The sequence below is a fragment of the Drosophila novamexicana genome, unplaced genomic scaffold (assembly GCF_003285875.2).
Source record: "Drosophila novamexicana strain 15010-1031.04,08,12 unplaced genomic scaffold, DnovRS2.1 tig00000870-arrow-arrow-pilon, whole genome shotgun sequence".
Classification (NCBI taxonomy): Eukaryota; Metazoa; Arthropoda; class Insecta; order Diptera; family Drosophilidae; genus Drosophila; species Drosophila novamexicana.
Genome location: NW_020824830.1, coordinates 1,464,394 through 1,480,447, shown reverse-complemented (window position 1 = coordinate 1,480,447; position 16,054 = coordinate 1,464,394). Strand labels below are relative to the sequence as shown.

Genomic DNA, 16,054 nt, shown 5'->3' with positions numbered 1-16,054 from the left:
TTTATTTCAGAAATGTATAACTTTTATGAATCTAAAATTTGTTCTTCTGCCTAATTGATAATTGTCTTTCTCTGCGATTTTTATAGCCTGAAGTTATATCGAAATACAGTATTATGCAAAGAACATTATAGTAATCTCTCTCTCTCTCTCTCTCGCTCTCTCTCGCTCTCTCTCTCTCTCTCTCTCTCTCTCTCTTTCTCACTCTCTCTTTCTCTCTCTCTCTCTCTCTCTCTCTCTCTCTCTCTCTCTCTTTCTCACTCTCTCTTTCTCTCTCTCTCTCTCTCCATCGGCCCTTCTTCTCTCTTTCTCACTCTCTCTTTCTCTCTCTCTCTCTCTCCATCGGCCCTTCTTCTCAATCTATCTATCTATCCCGTTTACAATCACTTCTCCACTACCTTTTGTCAGTTACTCTCTCTTTTTTTCAAATATCGCCTTTCTATGCGATTTTCATATATACAAAAGCTATTGCTTGTTTTAAAGATGTGTTTTCATTATAGATAAATATATATCTTATTTCTCTAAATCGTTTGTGATTATATACTTTTGTCTCGAGCAGTTTGTGGTCTTGTTAAGGCTCAACTGCTGGTCTTTAAATATAGGAGCTCTTCGACTACTTCAAACTGTAGGCTTCTAGCGTTCAGCTCTTTAAAGAGCAGTCACTCACAATAATTATATCCTTGTGAAGTCCAAGGCTTTAGTGTTGGTGATTGATGGCCAGCATTTGCGGCGAATAGTTAATTAACCGTGGTTAGTCGGAGTTGCGTCTGCTGGCTATTTATAGAAACCATCAAATGAAATGTGCCAGGCTAATCGTGGTAATAGTTGTAACACAAAATGTTTCTGCCCAACATTCGCTACGACTTGTATGCGGATTTTGTTTCTCACTTCTGTTTTTTTATTTTTCTAACATTTGAAGGCAAAAGTTTTAACCTTCAGGTTGAGCAATTAGCTCCAGCCGCAATTAAAAACTGCAGAGGTTGAGGGAAGGCGTACAAAGGAGGCGTGCGTGCCGCAATCTCAAGAACTTGGCCCGACTCAAAGTGGGCCAACTTCTCCGCATTGTTTACAGTACCTACAAAAGTTTTCGCATATTTCGCACATATCAAAACAAAATGGCTGCGCTGGCCCCAATCTCAACATGAAATAAAGTAATATTTTACACTTTAGCTAAAAGTAAATCCCGTGCGAGTAGCGATGGCCGCGATAAGCGGCCCAGGCAAGCGCCTCCAAGTAGGTCAATTATATGCGCCAACAGCTAAAGGACCGGACCCCACAGCCACTCATAACAATAGTCCAACTCCAAACTTATCATCGATTTAATGTACCATAAAAGAACACAACTTTTGGCCAATCGTAAGCAAAGTTTCTCAGTACCTCTGCAAAATGCCGCACTCACAAACTATTTGAACTGTATGCAAGATTTAACAAATATATAGGGACACTTCCGCTGTGAAGTACTCGATGGAAATCCGACTTGTCGCTCGCGTTGCCAGCGAACCGTTCGCATGGACTGACAAAACTGAACTGAATAGTCGGCCGGCTCTATTGGACTCTGTCCTGGCCCATTCTGGTCAAATTATAGCGAGCATATAGCATGTATACCTGGCTGGGTTTTTGGGGCGGCGTCAACTGCCGGCTGGTGTTGTGTGCTGGCCACATAGCTCAATCAATTTCTCAGTTGTTGTTGGTATTTCCATTCCACTTGTTTTCCGAATTGTTGAAATGCTAATGCGCCATTTTGCATACATTTCTTTGACGTTGGCCAGTTCGGGGCATGGGTCGGCTGGCGGCTGGCGGCGGGGAATCTTGGATGTGAGTGTACTTGTAATTGTTAGGGTTCATAGGTATTACGGCAAGTGACGGTTACCGCACAACGCAAACAATACCGCTAAAATATCAATAAAGGGTAAATACAAATTAAGGTCCTTGAGTGCACTTAAGTAGTTAAATTACTAATGGATATATTAGTTGAGCCTTTGGGGAAAATAAAGCAATTGGAAAATCTAAGAATTTCTGTTTCTCTTAGAGAACGTTTTTGTCTGTGAATAAAACAAAATTTTTTATATATTTTATACAATTCTTTAAGAATAGATTGAAAATTAAAGAAATAATTGTTTATCAATTTAATTTTTTTTTTTTTATTTAAAATTTAAAATATTTTTTTAAAATTTTTTTTTGTTCTAATTGTAGAAAACATTCTCCAATCTTTAGAGCAGAAAGCATTTGTATAGAATTGAAATAGAACTCTTTTCAATTGTATGGAATTAGGTCTGTATGGATTGGTCGAACAAAGAGTCATTTTCTTCACTTGAACCTTTCTTATGCAAATCACTTCATGTTCAAGTCTTATTCCCATTCCCATTCTAAAGCCCACTCGCGTCTCGCGTCTGGCCAGCGACAAGGACCAGCCCAAAAGGAAGGTTGAAACATTTCCGCTACATTGAGCTCATGCCACGCCACAGCGACTCGACTCGACCCGATCCGACTCGTTTTAAACGGGCTGCGCTTGATAATCAATTGTTGCAAGTGAAAAGTGCCACATATCAGCATGAAAGCGTTAATTTCCGTGTCTTCTTGGCCGGAGCGGGCGGAGTGGGCAGCCCGATTTCCTTTTCCGGACGCGACATTGAAATGTAAATTGTTTATGCACTCGCAATTGAAATTTGATTGATTGATAGAATTGGGCGCGAGTTCGATGAGTGTTGGCATTTGTATGCCTTTAATTGAGGTCATTCATAACACCCGCGGCACGATCAAAGTGCGCGTCAGTCATAGTCATTAGGCTGGGTGCATGCCAAGGACTGGCATTTGCATTTTTTCTGAACACTTTCACTTGAGTCCGGATTTGAATAAGAGATTTAGCCTGGCATACGAGCATCCGGCACGAAAAGGTCAAGCCTTCGTGCCATGGTCAAACTACAAGGGCTTTGAAAATTGAAATTTTTATTAGCTATTATACCATATAATGCATGTGCTTGTATATTTTATAAATTTAATTTGATTTCATGTTTGTAATTTAATTTTAACTAAATCTTCAGTATGCATTGTCGCAAATAATATTTATATATGTATATTGTTGTATTGTAAATAATTATATGTATGTGTGTATAAAAAAACTGTATAACCAACTGGCCAATATCTAAAAGCTAAATGCTAACTGAAATTCGTATAACCTACGTCACTGCGGGAGTTGTGGGTGGTGTGGGCGTGTTGCAAGCGCAAAGTAAACAAACAAACAAAAAAAAGAAGCTCCTCACAAAAATTGTTGTAAGCGCTGGCAAATATTGAACCACTTTATGACTGGGGGCCGAATTCGTCTATGTCAGTATACTAAATAGGTCATATTTATATGTGTACTCGGTTTTCTTGAATTTTTCATTACTTTGGGCTATTTTTGACTATTAGGATATTTAATTAGTTAATAGTTTACGTTTACGTAGAAAATAGCGAGCGCTCTCATATAAATGCTTTGACAATTGCTGCTGGAGTGTGTGTGTGTGTGTGTGCATTTGTGAGTGTGTATGAGTGTGCGATGACAACTTATACATATTTAACTATATGCAGCTAGTTGCCATTCAGTTTATGCTAGTGGAATACTTGTTAGAGCTGCGCTGTGGCTGTAGTTACATAATTATCATTATCAATATCCGGAAATCGTTATCGTCTTTGTCATAATGCATATTATTGTTATTGTTAATTCCATTGGCAGTGCTTAGACACAGGGCTCCACATAATTGCCAGGAAACAGACCGGTAACACCGTCCATAACTCCCTCCCACCAGCCATCATCGTTCTTCTTCAGTACATAGAGCACCGAGCTCTCCTGGAAGCTCAGCTCATCATCCTTGTCGGCGTAATAATCATAAATAGCCACCACTGAAACAATATATAGAACAATTTAAAATACGAGAGTGTTTGGCTTCCATGTGCCCTGCTATTTACCCTTCTCAATGTAGTTTTTGGGCACCCAACCAGGCAAATTCTGATCCTCCGGCACAATAGGCGCTAATTGTGGCCCAGTTGAAGTGCGTGGACGCCCAAAGTCCTGGTGCTCATCCTCCGGCGGCGGTGGTGGCGGCAACGGTGGCGATTGGGAGCCAGGGCGCGCAAAGTTCAAGCTGAAATGATTTCTATCCATACAAAAATATTAATACAAATTCCATTTATGTTTGCAGTAGAAGCATGCAATTTACCTATTGGGATTCCTGTGCAAGCAAGCAGATGGTATTTAAAAGTACAATACGAGAGTTATATACAAGATAATAATGAGGGCATAATCTGTGCAGTTGCTTACCTGTTGATATTGCGGCCCAGGGTATGCATGCCAATGTGGCTCTGCTCGGTCATCTCGTGCTGCGAGACGGTTAGCGGCGAAGGGGGCGCTGCTAAGGGTGCGCATGAGATTGTATTTTTTTTTATTTGAAATTGATTAAAGTCGCTCAACTTACGTGGCATGCTGCTCCGGTCGTCATAAGTGGTGGGCGGCGGCGGTGGTAGCGACTGCATCATGCCCGCCGAGGGCAGATTCACGTGCGTAGCAATTTGCTGACTGGGTGGCATGGGCAGCGCGCTGTAGCCAGCAGCTCGCTCGTTGCCCGCTGCACCACCGCCAGTGGTAGTGGTTGTGGACGAGGCCGTGGACATGCGCTTGGGATGTCCGATTGGATAGTTGGGCGCATAGTGCGAAGGTACCTGCGGTGGATTGACCACAGGCGGCGTGCGATACTCCCGCGAGCTCTTGCCCAGCGTGCCGGTATTACTGGCCGATTTGCCCAGAGTGCCTGTATTGCCGGCACGCGACATTTGCGGCGGCGTCGGCGGCTTGGTGGTGGGCGGTGGGCCAACAGATGACGGCACCAGAGATTGCACAGAGCCATGACTCGAGCCTCTATGCTTCTGTCTCACAACGTGCTGGGTTGACGAATTGATGCCGTGCCCAATCTCATCCAGAATTGAATAGTCAATGGGCTTGCGCACATACTTGATGGGCTTCTCAGGATTAATGGGCGCCACTATCTTGAACTGGCGCGAGCTCACCTTGTTGGCCGTCAGAACGCCAATCTCGCTTTAAGATAAAAACAAACATATTTGAGCAACTGCCGAAGGTTTGCGGGCTGTTATAGAATTACCGCCTGGCCACCTTCTCCTTATGTATATGCACCGTCTGAGCAATGTGATTCATCTGCGACTCCATTTCGCTGAGCTGCTGCGCCTGCAAGTCCAGCAGCTGCATGTAGCTATAGGCTAGCGTGTTGATCTGATACGCGACACTGGCCAAGGATTGGGTGGTGTAGTTCTTGGTAGCCTCGAGGGCGGCCTTTTTATTGTCGGCGCGATAGTAGGTGTCCTCGCAGTAGTCGGCCACACGCTCCAGATTCGTGTAGCTGTCGCGCAGGCTCTGGCGACCATCGGGAATTTCGGTGCGTATCAAAGATGCTAATTCGTCCATTATGTTGTCACTGGCCATGGGGGCTTCGGTTAACATGGGTATGGGTACTGCAATGGGCACAAGCACACGGATATACAATTCAGTTTCTTTTCTTTTTTTCAATTTTCACATTGTAAACAAGCGGAAGTAAACATTCGCAGTAGGGCGGTGACGGCGCTGACGCTGACGTCGGCAGAGACAGAGATAGCGAAAGAGACATGGACGCAGAGCTGTGCTGATTAGTAATTAGACCGTGCAGCGTTTTGCGCTTTGCACGCTAGCTGACCCCCAGCTTTAATGTGCACTCACTTGCTTTACTGCACAATTGCACTTGAAATATGTTTTTGGGTGGACTGTGTCGCTTTAAATGCAAATTAATAAAGTTTCCGTTTTACATTTTACGGACGTGAAAAGAACACAGAGTAAGTCACAGTGCTGTCAAACACTCGAGTAATTGATACAGCATCTGGTCACACTGCACTTATTTGGCGCTGCCAGATGGTAAAATGTTTCGCTGCAAAATGTAAACAAAGACCAAGTGATGCCAGGTAAACCATTAAAATAGAAAGAGCTGGCAGCACCGCTATTTTTATTGTGAGTAATACAGTTTTTTTTCGCCGTTTAGAATTAAGACCTTAAAGAGCACTAACTTTTAGTTTATCATGTCGCATCAAACGGGAATCAAAGGTAAGCTCTAGACTGAGGCCACATATATATACAATTTATTAAGAACAATATTATCCATTGGCAGCCAACGAGCAACTAGCGAAAGTTTTTGGCAAGGCCAAAAATGGTAAAATACGGGTGATAAAAGTGTCAATTGAAAACGGTGAGTGGAATATCCAGCACACACATACAATCACACACATAATCATATCTATATACATCCGGTAACTAACTAACTTCCGGTCATTAATTCGCTCGCGCAGAACAGCTCAGCTGCAGCGCCACAGCTGATGTGAAAAAAGATTGGGAACGTGACTATGACAAGCTGCTGGCTCCGCTCTTTGAGGAGAGTGTGCCCTGCTATATTCTGTACCGTCTGGATGCAAAGATACCGTTAGGCTATGGCTGGCTGCTCATCAGCTGGACTCCAGATACAGCCAGCATTCGCCAGAAAATGGTCTACGCATCGACAAAGGCAACGCTTAAAAACGAATTCGGTTCGGCGTACATATCGGAGGAGCTGCACGCTACGACTCTGGAGGAAACCACGCTGGAGGGCTACAAAAAGCATAAGCGTGAATTTTCCGCGCCTGCGCCGCTCACCATGCGCGAGGAGGAGATGAAGGAGCTGCAGCGGTCCGAGGTGCGCACTGAGATATCCACGGAGACGCGCCACCAGACGCTCAGCGGCATCTCCTGCCCACTGACGGAGGCAACACGCGCAGCGGTGCGGGATATGTTGCGCGGCACCTACGACTATTTGCAGTTTCGCATCAGTCTGGAGGAGGAACGCATTCACGTCTCCCATGCCGCAAATGTGGAATTGCGCGATCTGCCAAAGCAGGTGCCCGAAGATCACGCGCGTTACCATCTGTATTTGTTTAAGCACACCCACGAGGGCGACTATATGGAGTCCTTTGTATTTATATACTCCATGCCAGGATACTCTTGCTCCGTGCGTGAGCGCATGATGTACTCGAGCTGTAAGGCTCCATTTCTTGAAGAGTTGGCCGCATACGGCGTGGAAGTTGCCAAGAAGGTGAGAGATTAGCCTCAGTGCGAAGAGCTTTTGACTTATTTTTATTTCCAATACAGCTGGAAATCGACAGCGGCGACGAACTCACCGAGGAGTATCTGCAGGAGGAACTGCATCCCAAAAAGATATTGCATCGCCCAGCCTTTGCAAAGCCAAAAGGACCACCGAATCGCGGGGCCAAGCGCCTGACGCGTCCCTCCAACGAAGAAGAAGTCTGAAGCCCATCGAGCCAAACTGTTTCCTGTTCTTCTCGCAAAAGCATTTAATTTATTGCATTTGAATTGTGTGCTCCATTTTCATGTTATTCAAATGTATCCGAGTCATATCTGTATCCTTAGTTGCACTAGGCATCAACTGAAACAACGCATAGCAGCAGCCAACTTGGGCTTCCCTAATTGTATTGTCTGTATAACTTCTAAAGGACATTATTGCAATTTATTATTTAAATAAAAACAAGCTAAATTTACAACGAGTTGATTCACTTGATTGAGTCCAATGTGACCGATTCGCCCACGCGGTTATCATGCGCGGTAAACAGTTCGGGCGCATCCTTTTGGGCCTGGTTCTTGAAGGCTTGCTGAATGGTATCGTCCCGCTGCAAGCGCCATTTGTACTGCCAGTAGCGCACCTCCTCCATGGAGGTGCCCGATGCCTTCATCAACAGCAGCGAAGCTACGCCCGCGACACCACCCATAAACCCACCAATGATGCCGCCAGCAGCCATGCCCCGCAGACCCAGGTTGACTTTGTACAGAGCTCCCGTGAGCGAGCCCGCAGCCAGGTACTCGTAAATGGAGGACTTTCCGCGGTAAACAGATATACACGTTATGATGCCACTGGCGGAAGAGACAACTCGTTAGGCTTCAGGTAGCTATCACAATTAATGTTCACTTACAAGTAGGAGGTGCTAAACAGAGCCACACGCCAGCCCCATTTAAAGGCGCCCTTGGCGAAATTCACTGTGAACTGATCCTGCAGCTTTTTCTGCAAAGTAAATGTGTTACTCTAGTTAAATTGTTCATGGTCCGACTTAAGCGACTTTTACCTTGGCATCAAAGTGCGATTTGAACGCTGTCGCTTGATTGTTCTCCATGAAGTTTATGTAGCTGACCCGCGATTGTGTAACACCTCCGTAGATGGCCCCCACAAGGAAGCCAAGGAAGCCCACCTGGTATATTGAGTTCAGCTCTGAGGATATGCTGCCGAATTCACTAGTAAAATATCGCCAAATTAATAATCGCAGCGCCATGTCTTCGCATCTAGCACTTACTCCACGGTTAGCATTTGCTTCAGACGCTCCAAGCCCGTTTCTTCGGTTGGCTTGTTGGCCAAGAACGATTTGTAGGTTTTGCTTTCCTTGTCGACAACATCGTCGGCGCTGCGGTCAATTCCCGGCAGAATGCCGGCAATCAAGAATCGACCACTTTTTGTGAAAAACCTCATGTGAAGTTCGGCGTTAAATAACAAAACAAGAAAAACATGTACGGTACAAACAGCTAATATCAGCTGCTAGTTATGTGCCCGCCATATCGACACGATGGTTGCAAACAAAACATGAGTCGAATAATATAATCGAGTATAATCGATTAGTTATGTTGGACAGAGTAAGAAATGCAAATTAATAAAACCTACAGAGCGCAACGAGATGAACGTAATAATCATCCATGCTTAAAACACTAAATTGTAGTGCACCACTTCTTTCTGTAGCTGGTAGACCATGAAATTAATAACAACTGTTAGTTATTATTATCAAATATATATATATATTTTGGCTAAGCGGTAGCTATTTTGCCTATAAGCTTTCTTAATTTTGTGTGTTTTGATTACATCACTTAACACACGTACGTCCGTTGTCATATGTATTGGTGTTTTTTTTATTGTCCATATTATATTATTGCAAGTTGGTGGCAAAATAAAATAATATATTATATATGAATGCCTATAAAAAATATCTCACAGTGTGTTGATGCAGAACCCCTTTTGAATTATCGATAGGTGATATGTCGTTGTTAAACACTGAAAAGAATCGATACATTAGTGACGCGATAGTTTCCCCACTAGTCCAACAAAATCGCCGCAGCTTGCGGTGCTTGCAGTTTTTTTTTCGTAGCAATTTCAATAAAATATTAAACAATTTGAAGATTGTAGATAAGTTATTCTACTATTTTCTTACGCGCACCTAGTGCATAATAAAGCTATTTGCGCAAAATGATGTACGAGAATGAAGAAGGTAAGAAAACTTGGCGAAAATTGCAAAACACGCCGCATGCCAAAAACTAACATGGCGGCGGGAGCGCTAGCGTTCCTGTGTGTGAAATAGTAAGAACATAGTTGGTTTTTGCAGAGAATTTCGATGAGGAGAATGCAGAGGAAATCTCGCACGAGTTGTGGCAGGAGGCCTGCTGGATTGTGATCAACGCCTATTTCGACGAAAAGGGCCTGGTGCGTCAGCAGCTGGACAGCTTTGACGAGTTCATCCAAATGTCTGTGCAGCGCATTGTGGAGGACTCGCCGGCGATTGAGCTGCAGGCGGAGGCGCAGCATACGTCCGGCGAGGTAGAGACGCCGCCTCGGTTTTCGCTGAAATTCGAACAGATTTACTTGTCCAAGCCGACGCATTGGGAAAAGGATGGCTCGCCCAGTCCCATGATGCCCAACGAGGCGCGCTTGCGCAATTTGACCTACTCAGCTCCGCTTTATGTGGATATAACAAAGACAAAAAATGTTGAGGGCATGGATCCCGTCGAGACGCAGCATCAGAAAACCTTCATTGGCAAAATTCCCATCATGTTGAGATCGACTTATTGTCTGCTCTCCCAGCTTACGGATCGTGATTTGACCGAGTTAAATGAGTGCCCCCTGGATCCCGGTGGCTATTTTATTATAAACGGCTCGGAGAAAGTGCTAATTGCGCAAGAGAAGATGGCTACAAACACCGTGTACGTCTTCAGCATGAAGGACGGCAAGTACGCCTTTAAAACGGAAATACGCTCATGCCTAGAACACAGCTCGCGTCCCACCTCAACACTCTGGGTGAACATGATGGCGCGTGGCTCGCAGAACATCAAGAAGTCGGCGATTGGACAGCGTATCATTGCCATTCTGCCGTACATTAAGCAGGAGATACCCATTATGATTGTGTTTCGGGCATTGGGCTTTGTTGCTGATCGCGATATATTGGAGCACATCATTTACGATTTTGACGATCCAGAGATGATGGAAATGGTAAAGCCCTCACTGGACGAAGCCTTCGTCGTGCAGGAGCAAAATGTCGCTTTGAATTTCATAGGCGCTCGTGGAGCACGCCCCGGAGTTACCAAGGACAAGCGCATAAAATACGCCAAGGAGATTCTGCAGAAAGAAATGCTGCCGCATGTGGGAGTCTCTGACTTTTGCGAGACAAAGAAGGCATATTTCCTAGGCTACATGGTGCATCGCCTGCTGCTGGCCTCGCTGGGTCGCCGTGAACTCGACGATCGTGATCACTATGGCAACAAACGTTTGGATCTGGCTGGGCCGCTGTTAGCCTTCCTCTTCCGCGGGCTCTTCAAGAACTTAATGAAGGAGGTGCGCATGTACACACAGAAATTCATTGATCGCGGAAAGGACTTCAATCTGGAGCTGGCTATCAAGACCAACATTATTACAGATGGTCTGCGTTATTCGCTGGCCACCGGCAACTGGGGTGATCAGAAGAAGGCTCATCAGGCTCGTGCCGGTGTCTCGCAGGTGTTGAATCGTCTCACATTTGCCTCCACATTGTCCCATTTGCGCCGTGTCAACTCGCCCATCGGACGCGACGGCAAGTTGGCCAAGCCGCGTCAGTTGCACAACACCCTGTGGGGTATGTTGTGCCCGGCAGAGACACCTGAGGGCGCAGCTGTGGGTTTGGTCAAGAATTTGGCACTTATGGCCTACATTTCGGTGGGTTCACAACCGTCGCCGATTCTGGAATTCTTGGAAGAGTGGTCAATGGAAAATCTAGAGGAAATTGCACCCTCGGCGATTGCGGATGCGACCAAAATCTTCGTCAATGGCTGCTGGGTGGGCATTCATCGAGATCCGGAGCAGTTGATGGCAACGCTGCGTAAATTGCGCCGCCAGATGGATATCATTGTGTCCGAGGTGTCCATGATTCGCGACATTCGTGATCGTGAGATCAGAATCTACACGGACGCTGGCCGCATATGTCGCCCACTGCTTATTGTGGAAAACGGCACGCTGCTGTTGAAGAAAACGCACGTGGAGATGTTGAAGGAGCGAGACTACAACAACTACAGCTGGCAGGTGCTGGTTGCCTCTGGTGTCGTTGAGTACATTGACACACTCGAGGAGGAGACGGTCATGATTGCCATGTCGCCCTACGATCTCAAACAGGACAAAGACTACGCATATTGTACCACCTACACGCACTGTGAGATTCATCCGGCCATGATACTGGGCGTTTGTGCCTCCATTATACCCTTCCCCGATCACAACCAGAGTCCACGTAACACATATCAAAGTGCTATGGGTAAGCGGAAGGCAATCGAATTGTGTAAACTGTTTATTAACCATTTTCCCTTCTAGGCAAGCAGGCCATGGGCGTCTATATAACCAACTTCCATGTGCGCATGGACACCTTGGCGCATGTGCTTTATTATCCCATGAAGCCGTTGGTTACAACTCGCTCCATGGAGTACTTGCGTTTCCGTGAGCTGCCTGCGGGTATCAACTCAATTGTTGCAATTCTGTGCTACACTGGCTATAACCAGGAGGATTCTGTCATTCTGAATGCCTCGGCAGTGGAGCGTGGATTCTTCCGTTCAGTGTTCTATCGTTCGTACAAGGATGCCGAGAATAAACGCGTCGGTGATCAGGAAGAGAACTTTGAGAAACCGCATCGCGGCACATGCCAGGGCATGCGCAACGCTCACTATGACAAACTGGACGACGATGGCATCATTGCTCCTGGCATACGTGTCTCTGGAGATGATGTCGTCATAGGCAAGACAATAACGCTGCCCGAGAACGATGATGAGCTGGACAGCAATACGAAGCGATTCGCTAAGCGTGATGCCTCCACGTTTTTGCGTAACTCGGAGACGGGCATTGTCGATCAGGTTATGTTGACACTGAACAGCGAGGGCTATAAGTTCTGCAAGATTCGCGTGCGTTCAGTGCGCATACCACAGATCGGCGACAAGTTTGCCTCGCGTCACGGACAGAAGGGTACTTGCGGCATACAGTATCGGCAAGAGGACATGCCCTTCACCTGCGAGGGCTTGGCGCCAGACATTATCATCAATCCGCACGCTATTCCCTCGCGTATGACAATTGGTCATTTGATCGAGTGCTTGCAGGGCAAGCTGGGCTCCAATAAGGGCGAAATTGGTGATGCCACGCCCTTCAACGATGCCGTGAACGTGCAAAAGATATCTACTTTCCTGCAGGAGTATGGCTATCATCTGCGTGGTAATGAGGTCATGTACAACGGCCACACCGGACGCAAAATCAACGCGCAGGTTAGTCGCAGATCGCAAATCCTTATTGTTAGTCTTGAGTTAATCGAATGATACTATTCTGTTGCAGGTATTTCTTGGTCCCACCTACTATCAACGTCTCAAGCACATGGTGGACGACAAAATCCATTCACGTGCGCGCGGACCTGTGCAGATTCTTGTGCGACAGCCCATGGAGGGCAGAGCGCGTGACGGCGGTCTGCGTTTCGGTGAAATGGAGCGCGATTGTCAAATCTCTCACGGTGCCGCACAGTTCCTGCGCGAGCGACTATTCGAGGTGTCTGATCCTTATCGCGTACACATTTGCAATTTCTGCGGCCTGATTGCTATTGCCAATTTGCGCAACAACACGTTCGAGTGCAAAGGTTGCAAGAACAAGACGCAAATCTCGCAGGTGCGTCTGCCGTACGCGGCCAAGCTGCTCTTCCAGGAGCTCATGTCCATGAACATTGCACCACGACTGATGGTCAGCTAGTCGTGCGCCAACATCTATTAATATTATAAACATCATTTTGGAGCTGCTTGTGCTTCGTTTAGTAATTAATTAAATTCCATAACTATGACGATCCAATCGCTATGTACGAGCGTGTTTTGTAGACCAAGCAAAATTGCTAGTGTCTTCTAAGTCCATCTCGCAAGTGGAGCAAATGCGTGTGCTGAATTGTAAAGATGGGAACGTGCCTGGAACACCCAAATAGTTGAGCGAAAGTCTGCATTAGGAGTTAACAAGCCGAACAAATTTTGAATAATTTGTCGGTATGGCGCAGATTCCTCAAACGGGTCTTTCTGGTGCAGCACAACGTTTGTAACACATTGATGGACTCCTTTTATTGGATTGCCTCAACAACAGTGATTTAAGATGATCTAAATAGGATTTTATTATATACCAACCTCCGTAAGCCCATATTTATTATTTTTTACATCTTGAGACCAGAACATTTATTTATGATATATTTTTCTGACTCTATAATTTATATACACATATTTATTTCTGATTTTATATCCGAATCCCAAGCTGTCTGTCCCTCTGACTATTTATCCTGTTTGTCCGTCTGTTTATTTATCCTGTTTGTCCGTCTGTCTATTTATCCTGTTGTCTGTCCGTCTGTCTATTTATCTTGTTGTCTGTCCGTGTAGGCCGCATAGATTTTAAAGTCGGGTAGATTGTCCGCGTTTCTTGTGTTTTCTAAGACATAAAGATCATAATTACCAATTGGGATCTGAATCTTAATTATCTTCCTTATTACGATCAAGTAGAAGATTTGTCTTGTCCGCCCTAGAACTATTGGTATTAAGTTTTAATCGGTTGAAACTTTCTTTAATTCCTTTTATAAGGGTCTGTAGAGCTTAATAAGAATTGGAGACTCTTCTTGATATGAACTGTGACGGGTTAAACTTTACAACGAAAGTTTTTATCATAATCATATATAATATTTAATATAATAATTGAATTAACACATTATTATAATTCTAACATTTTATACTAATCGAAGTCCTCTGACGAGGAATGGTGAATCGTTATATGTCAGGAAGGGTATTTAATATTCGTCAATGCCAAGACAACTATTTATTCGTATTAAAGCACAAATTGCTTAGATTTCTTACCGCTTTCAGAACGGTTTTACTTTTATGCTCACATCGTGCCCAATATCTCCAAACTATTGTGCACTATCAACTAGCTTGTTTAGAAAGTGTATTTCGATAGCGGCTTGGAAATAGGTTTCCATTCATGGTTTTCTGTTGCTATTTTTTGCTTTCTATGAATTTGACGTAATGTTTGGCCTGCGGTCTGCGACGCCCAATGACAAAAGGGATTAGTTCTTTGTTGTGAGGCTGGAGCTTTGACTTGGCTTTAGTTGTGCCAACCACTTGACTGACAGTTATTAATTGCCGCTTGACGCGAACCCGGCGCGAAGCGCATGGAGTTGAAGTTGAAGTTGGTTGGGGCATTGTTGGGGTAGTGGCGCTGATGCCCCGCCACCCATCATTCAGCGACAATGGCGGCTGCTTTGTTATGGATAATTGAAATGACATGTAAATCGTCGCGCCAAAGCGTGTCTGATAAGAGCTTTTCAGCAACGCTTAAACAACTTTTGAGGCATTTATTTATAGCGGCTTATACATAACATAAAAATAATAAGAGCGGACTGCATCGTGGGTGCAGCAGCCAGAGCTACCCGTCGCCCGACTACTTCTCGTCGTTGCGGAACACACTGATCGCATAAAACTCGGGCAGTCGATAGACCTTTAAGCGCTCGTGACTGAATTGACCGTTGGCACGTGCCTTTACAAAGAAGATGTCCTTCAGGCCCAGCTCCTTGCGGCGCTGCTCCTTCTCCGCGATTCGCTGCTGCTTGGGTCGATAGCCCTCCGACTTGTCCGGCAGTAGCTTTACGAAGATAATGTCTCGCTCACCATCGCCGGCCAGCGTGCGTGCCTGGTAAATCACCTCGCGTGACTCTGGATAGATTAACAGCGGCTCAATAGGCAGCACCTCACTCGGCGCATTTGGGTATGCAACGAGATTATCGTCGAAGCGTGGCACTGGAGCTGCCACCGATGTCTGAGCGTTCAACCCGAAGCAGATGAAGAGCAGCAATGCTGCATAAAAGCGCTGTAAGTGGAAGTGGAGTTTTAGTCAAGGCTACATAAAATCAAAGTGAATTAATTCCGAAAACCATACAGCAACACTTAAGCTTTGAAATATCCTTATATATTATTTAGGATTGTTAAACAGGAGTCGTTTGGGAAAATATATAATATGAAAGTATATTTGAATACATATTTAATATGTTCCAAAAGAGCAAGCCACAATATACAAAAACGAAATCGAACATTTCAAGGATTAAAGGATCAGTTTGGCACGTGCTTTGGAAGTCCTTGTTAAACGGTAACAAAACATGGAACTGTCAAATGAAATCAATTTTAATGTACAGCTTGTAAAATGGGACTGCAAAGTCAATTTGTATACAACTTATAATTTTAAACTTGTTTTTAGGCATTTTAATTTATTATATTTTAGTACTCAATATTGGATCTGAATATATCAGTTCAGATATTAATTAGTCTTAGTTAGTATTTGGCCATGTCAAAGCATTTGTATCTGTATCTGTATCTGTATCTGTACAAGCAATCACAGGTTTTTGAGCAATTTATTGTTGTTTGTGCACTGGTTAGCTTGAGTCCCGTTTTGGCAATTACCGGTTTGAATTTGTACAGCGGCATTTTGGCTAAAAAAGAAACGCTGCACGCTTATTAATTTAAAAGCAAATTGGATTCTATAATTTAAGCCGCTTTACGCTTTGCCAAAAATATATAACAGCCGAGTGTCGCAGCTTGGCTGACGCGATCAAGATTGTGCGGGTAGTTCGACTACCAAGCGCGACGGGCAAATGTTAAGCACAGACTGGCGCGCGACAAGGC

The 16,054-nt window shown here is 44.8% G+C and overlaps 5 protein-coding genes across 9 annotated transcripts; 2 read left to right on the top strand and 3 right to left on the bottom strand.

Annotated features, from left to right (window-relative positions):
- Positions 1-3,508: 3,508 nt before the first annotated feature.
- Positions 3,509-5,854, bottom strand: LOC115764749 (abl interactor 2). 5 transcript variants are annotated; one of them, XM_030707971.1, is made up of 7 exons: positions 5,738-5,854; positions 5,130-5,496; positions 4,449-5,065; positions 4,295-4,382; positions 4,194-4,205; positions 3,943-4,130; positions 3,509-3,876 (listed from the first exon to the last, which is right to left on the bottom strand). In XM_030707971.1, exons 2-7 carry the CDS (start codon positions 5,483-5,485, stop codon positions 3,713-3,715), a joined length of 1,425 nt encoding a protein of 474 aa, XP_030563831.1. In that variant the 5' UTR covers positions 5,486-5,496; positions 5,738-5,854; the 3' UTR covers positions 3,509-3,712. The 5 variants fall into 5 exon arrangements, with proteins under 5 accessions (XP_030563831.1, XP_030563829.1, XP_030563828.1 ...); XM_030707968.1 differs by having other exon boundaries at positions 3,713-3,876; positions 4,295-4,385; XM_030707969.1 differs by lacking the exon at positions 5,738-5,854 and having other exon boundaries at positions 4,295-4,385; positions 5,130-5,485.
- A 160-nt stretch (positions 5,855-6,014) lies between these two features.
- Positions 6,015-7,369, top strand: LOC115764733 (twinfilin). The gene is made up of 4 exons (XM_030707946.1): positions 6,015-6,115; positions 6,180-6,257; positions 6,358-7,133; positions 7,190-7,369. The coding sequence occupies exons 1-4, from the start codon at positions 6,091-6,093 to the stop codon at positions 7,346-7,348; spliced, it is 1,038 nt and encodes a 345-aa protein (XP_030563806.1). The 5' UTR covers positions 6,015-6,090; the 3' UTR covers positions 7,349-7,369.
- Positions 7,370-7,598: 229 nt separating this feature from the next.
- Positions 7,599-8,657, bottom strand: LOC115764734 (RPII140-upstream gene protein). Its single transcript, XM_030707947.1, has 4 exons — positions 8,401-8,657; positions 8,176-8,341; positions 8,026-8,114; positions 7,599-7,966 (listed from the first exon to the last, which is right to left on the bottom strand). Exons 1-4 carry the CDS (start codon positions 8,571-8,573, stop codon positions 7,609-7,611), a joined length of 786 nt encoding a protein of 261 aa, XP_030563807.1. The 5' UTR covers positions 8,574-8,657; the 3' UTR covers positions 7,599-7,608.
- A 557-nt stretch (positions 8,658-9,214) lies between these two features.
- LOC115764609 (DNA-directed RNA polymerase II subunit RPB2) lies at positions 9,215-13,208 on the top strand. Its single transcript, XM_030707760.1, has 4 exons — positions 9,215-9,360; positions 9,475-11,643; positions 11,700-12,634; positions 12,702-13,208. The coding sequence occupies exons 1-4, from the start codon at positions 9,339-9,341 to the stop codon at positions 13,104-13,106; spliced, it is 3,531 nt and encodes a 1,176-aa protein (XP_030563620.1). The 5' UTR covers positions 9,215-9,338; the 3' UTR covers positions 13,107-13,208.
- A 1,510-nt stretch (positions 13,209-14,718) lies between these two features.
- LOC115764833 lies at positions 14,719-15,266 on the bottom strand (the record flags this gene model as incomplete). The annotated part of the gene is made up of 1 exon (XM_030708081.1): positions 14,719-15,266. A coding segment is annotated over one exon (447 nt), but the record flags the coding sequence as incomplete, so codon positions are not given.
- Between the last annotated feature and the right edge of the window lie 788 nt (positions 15,267-16,054).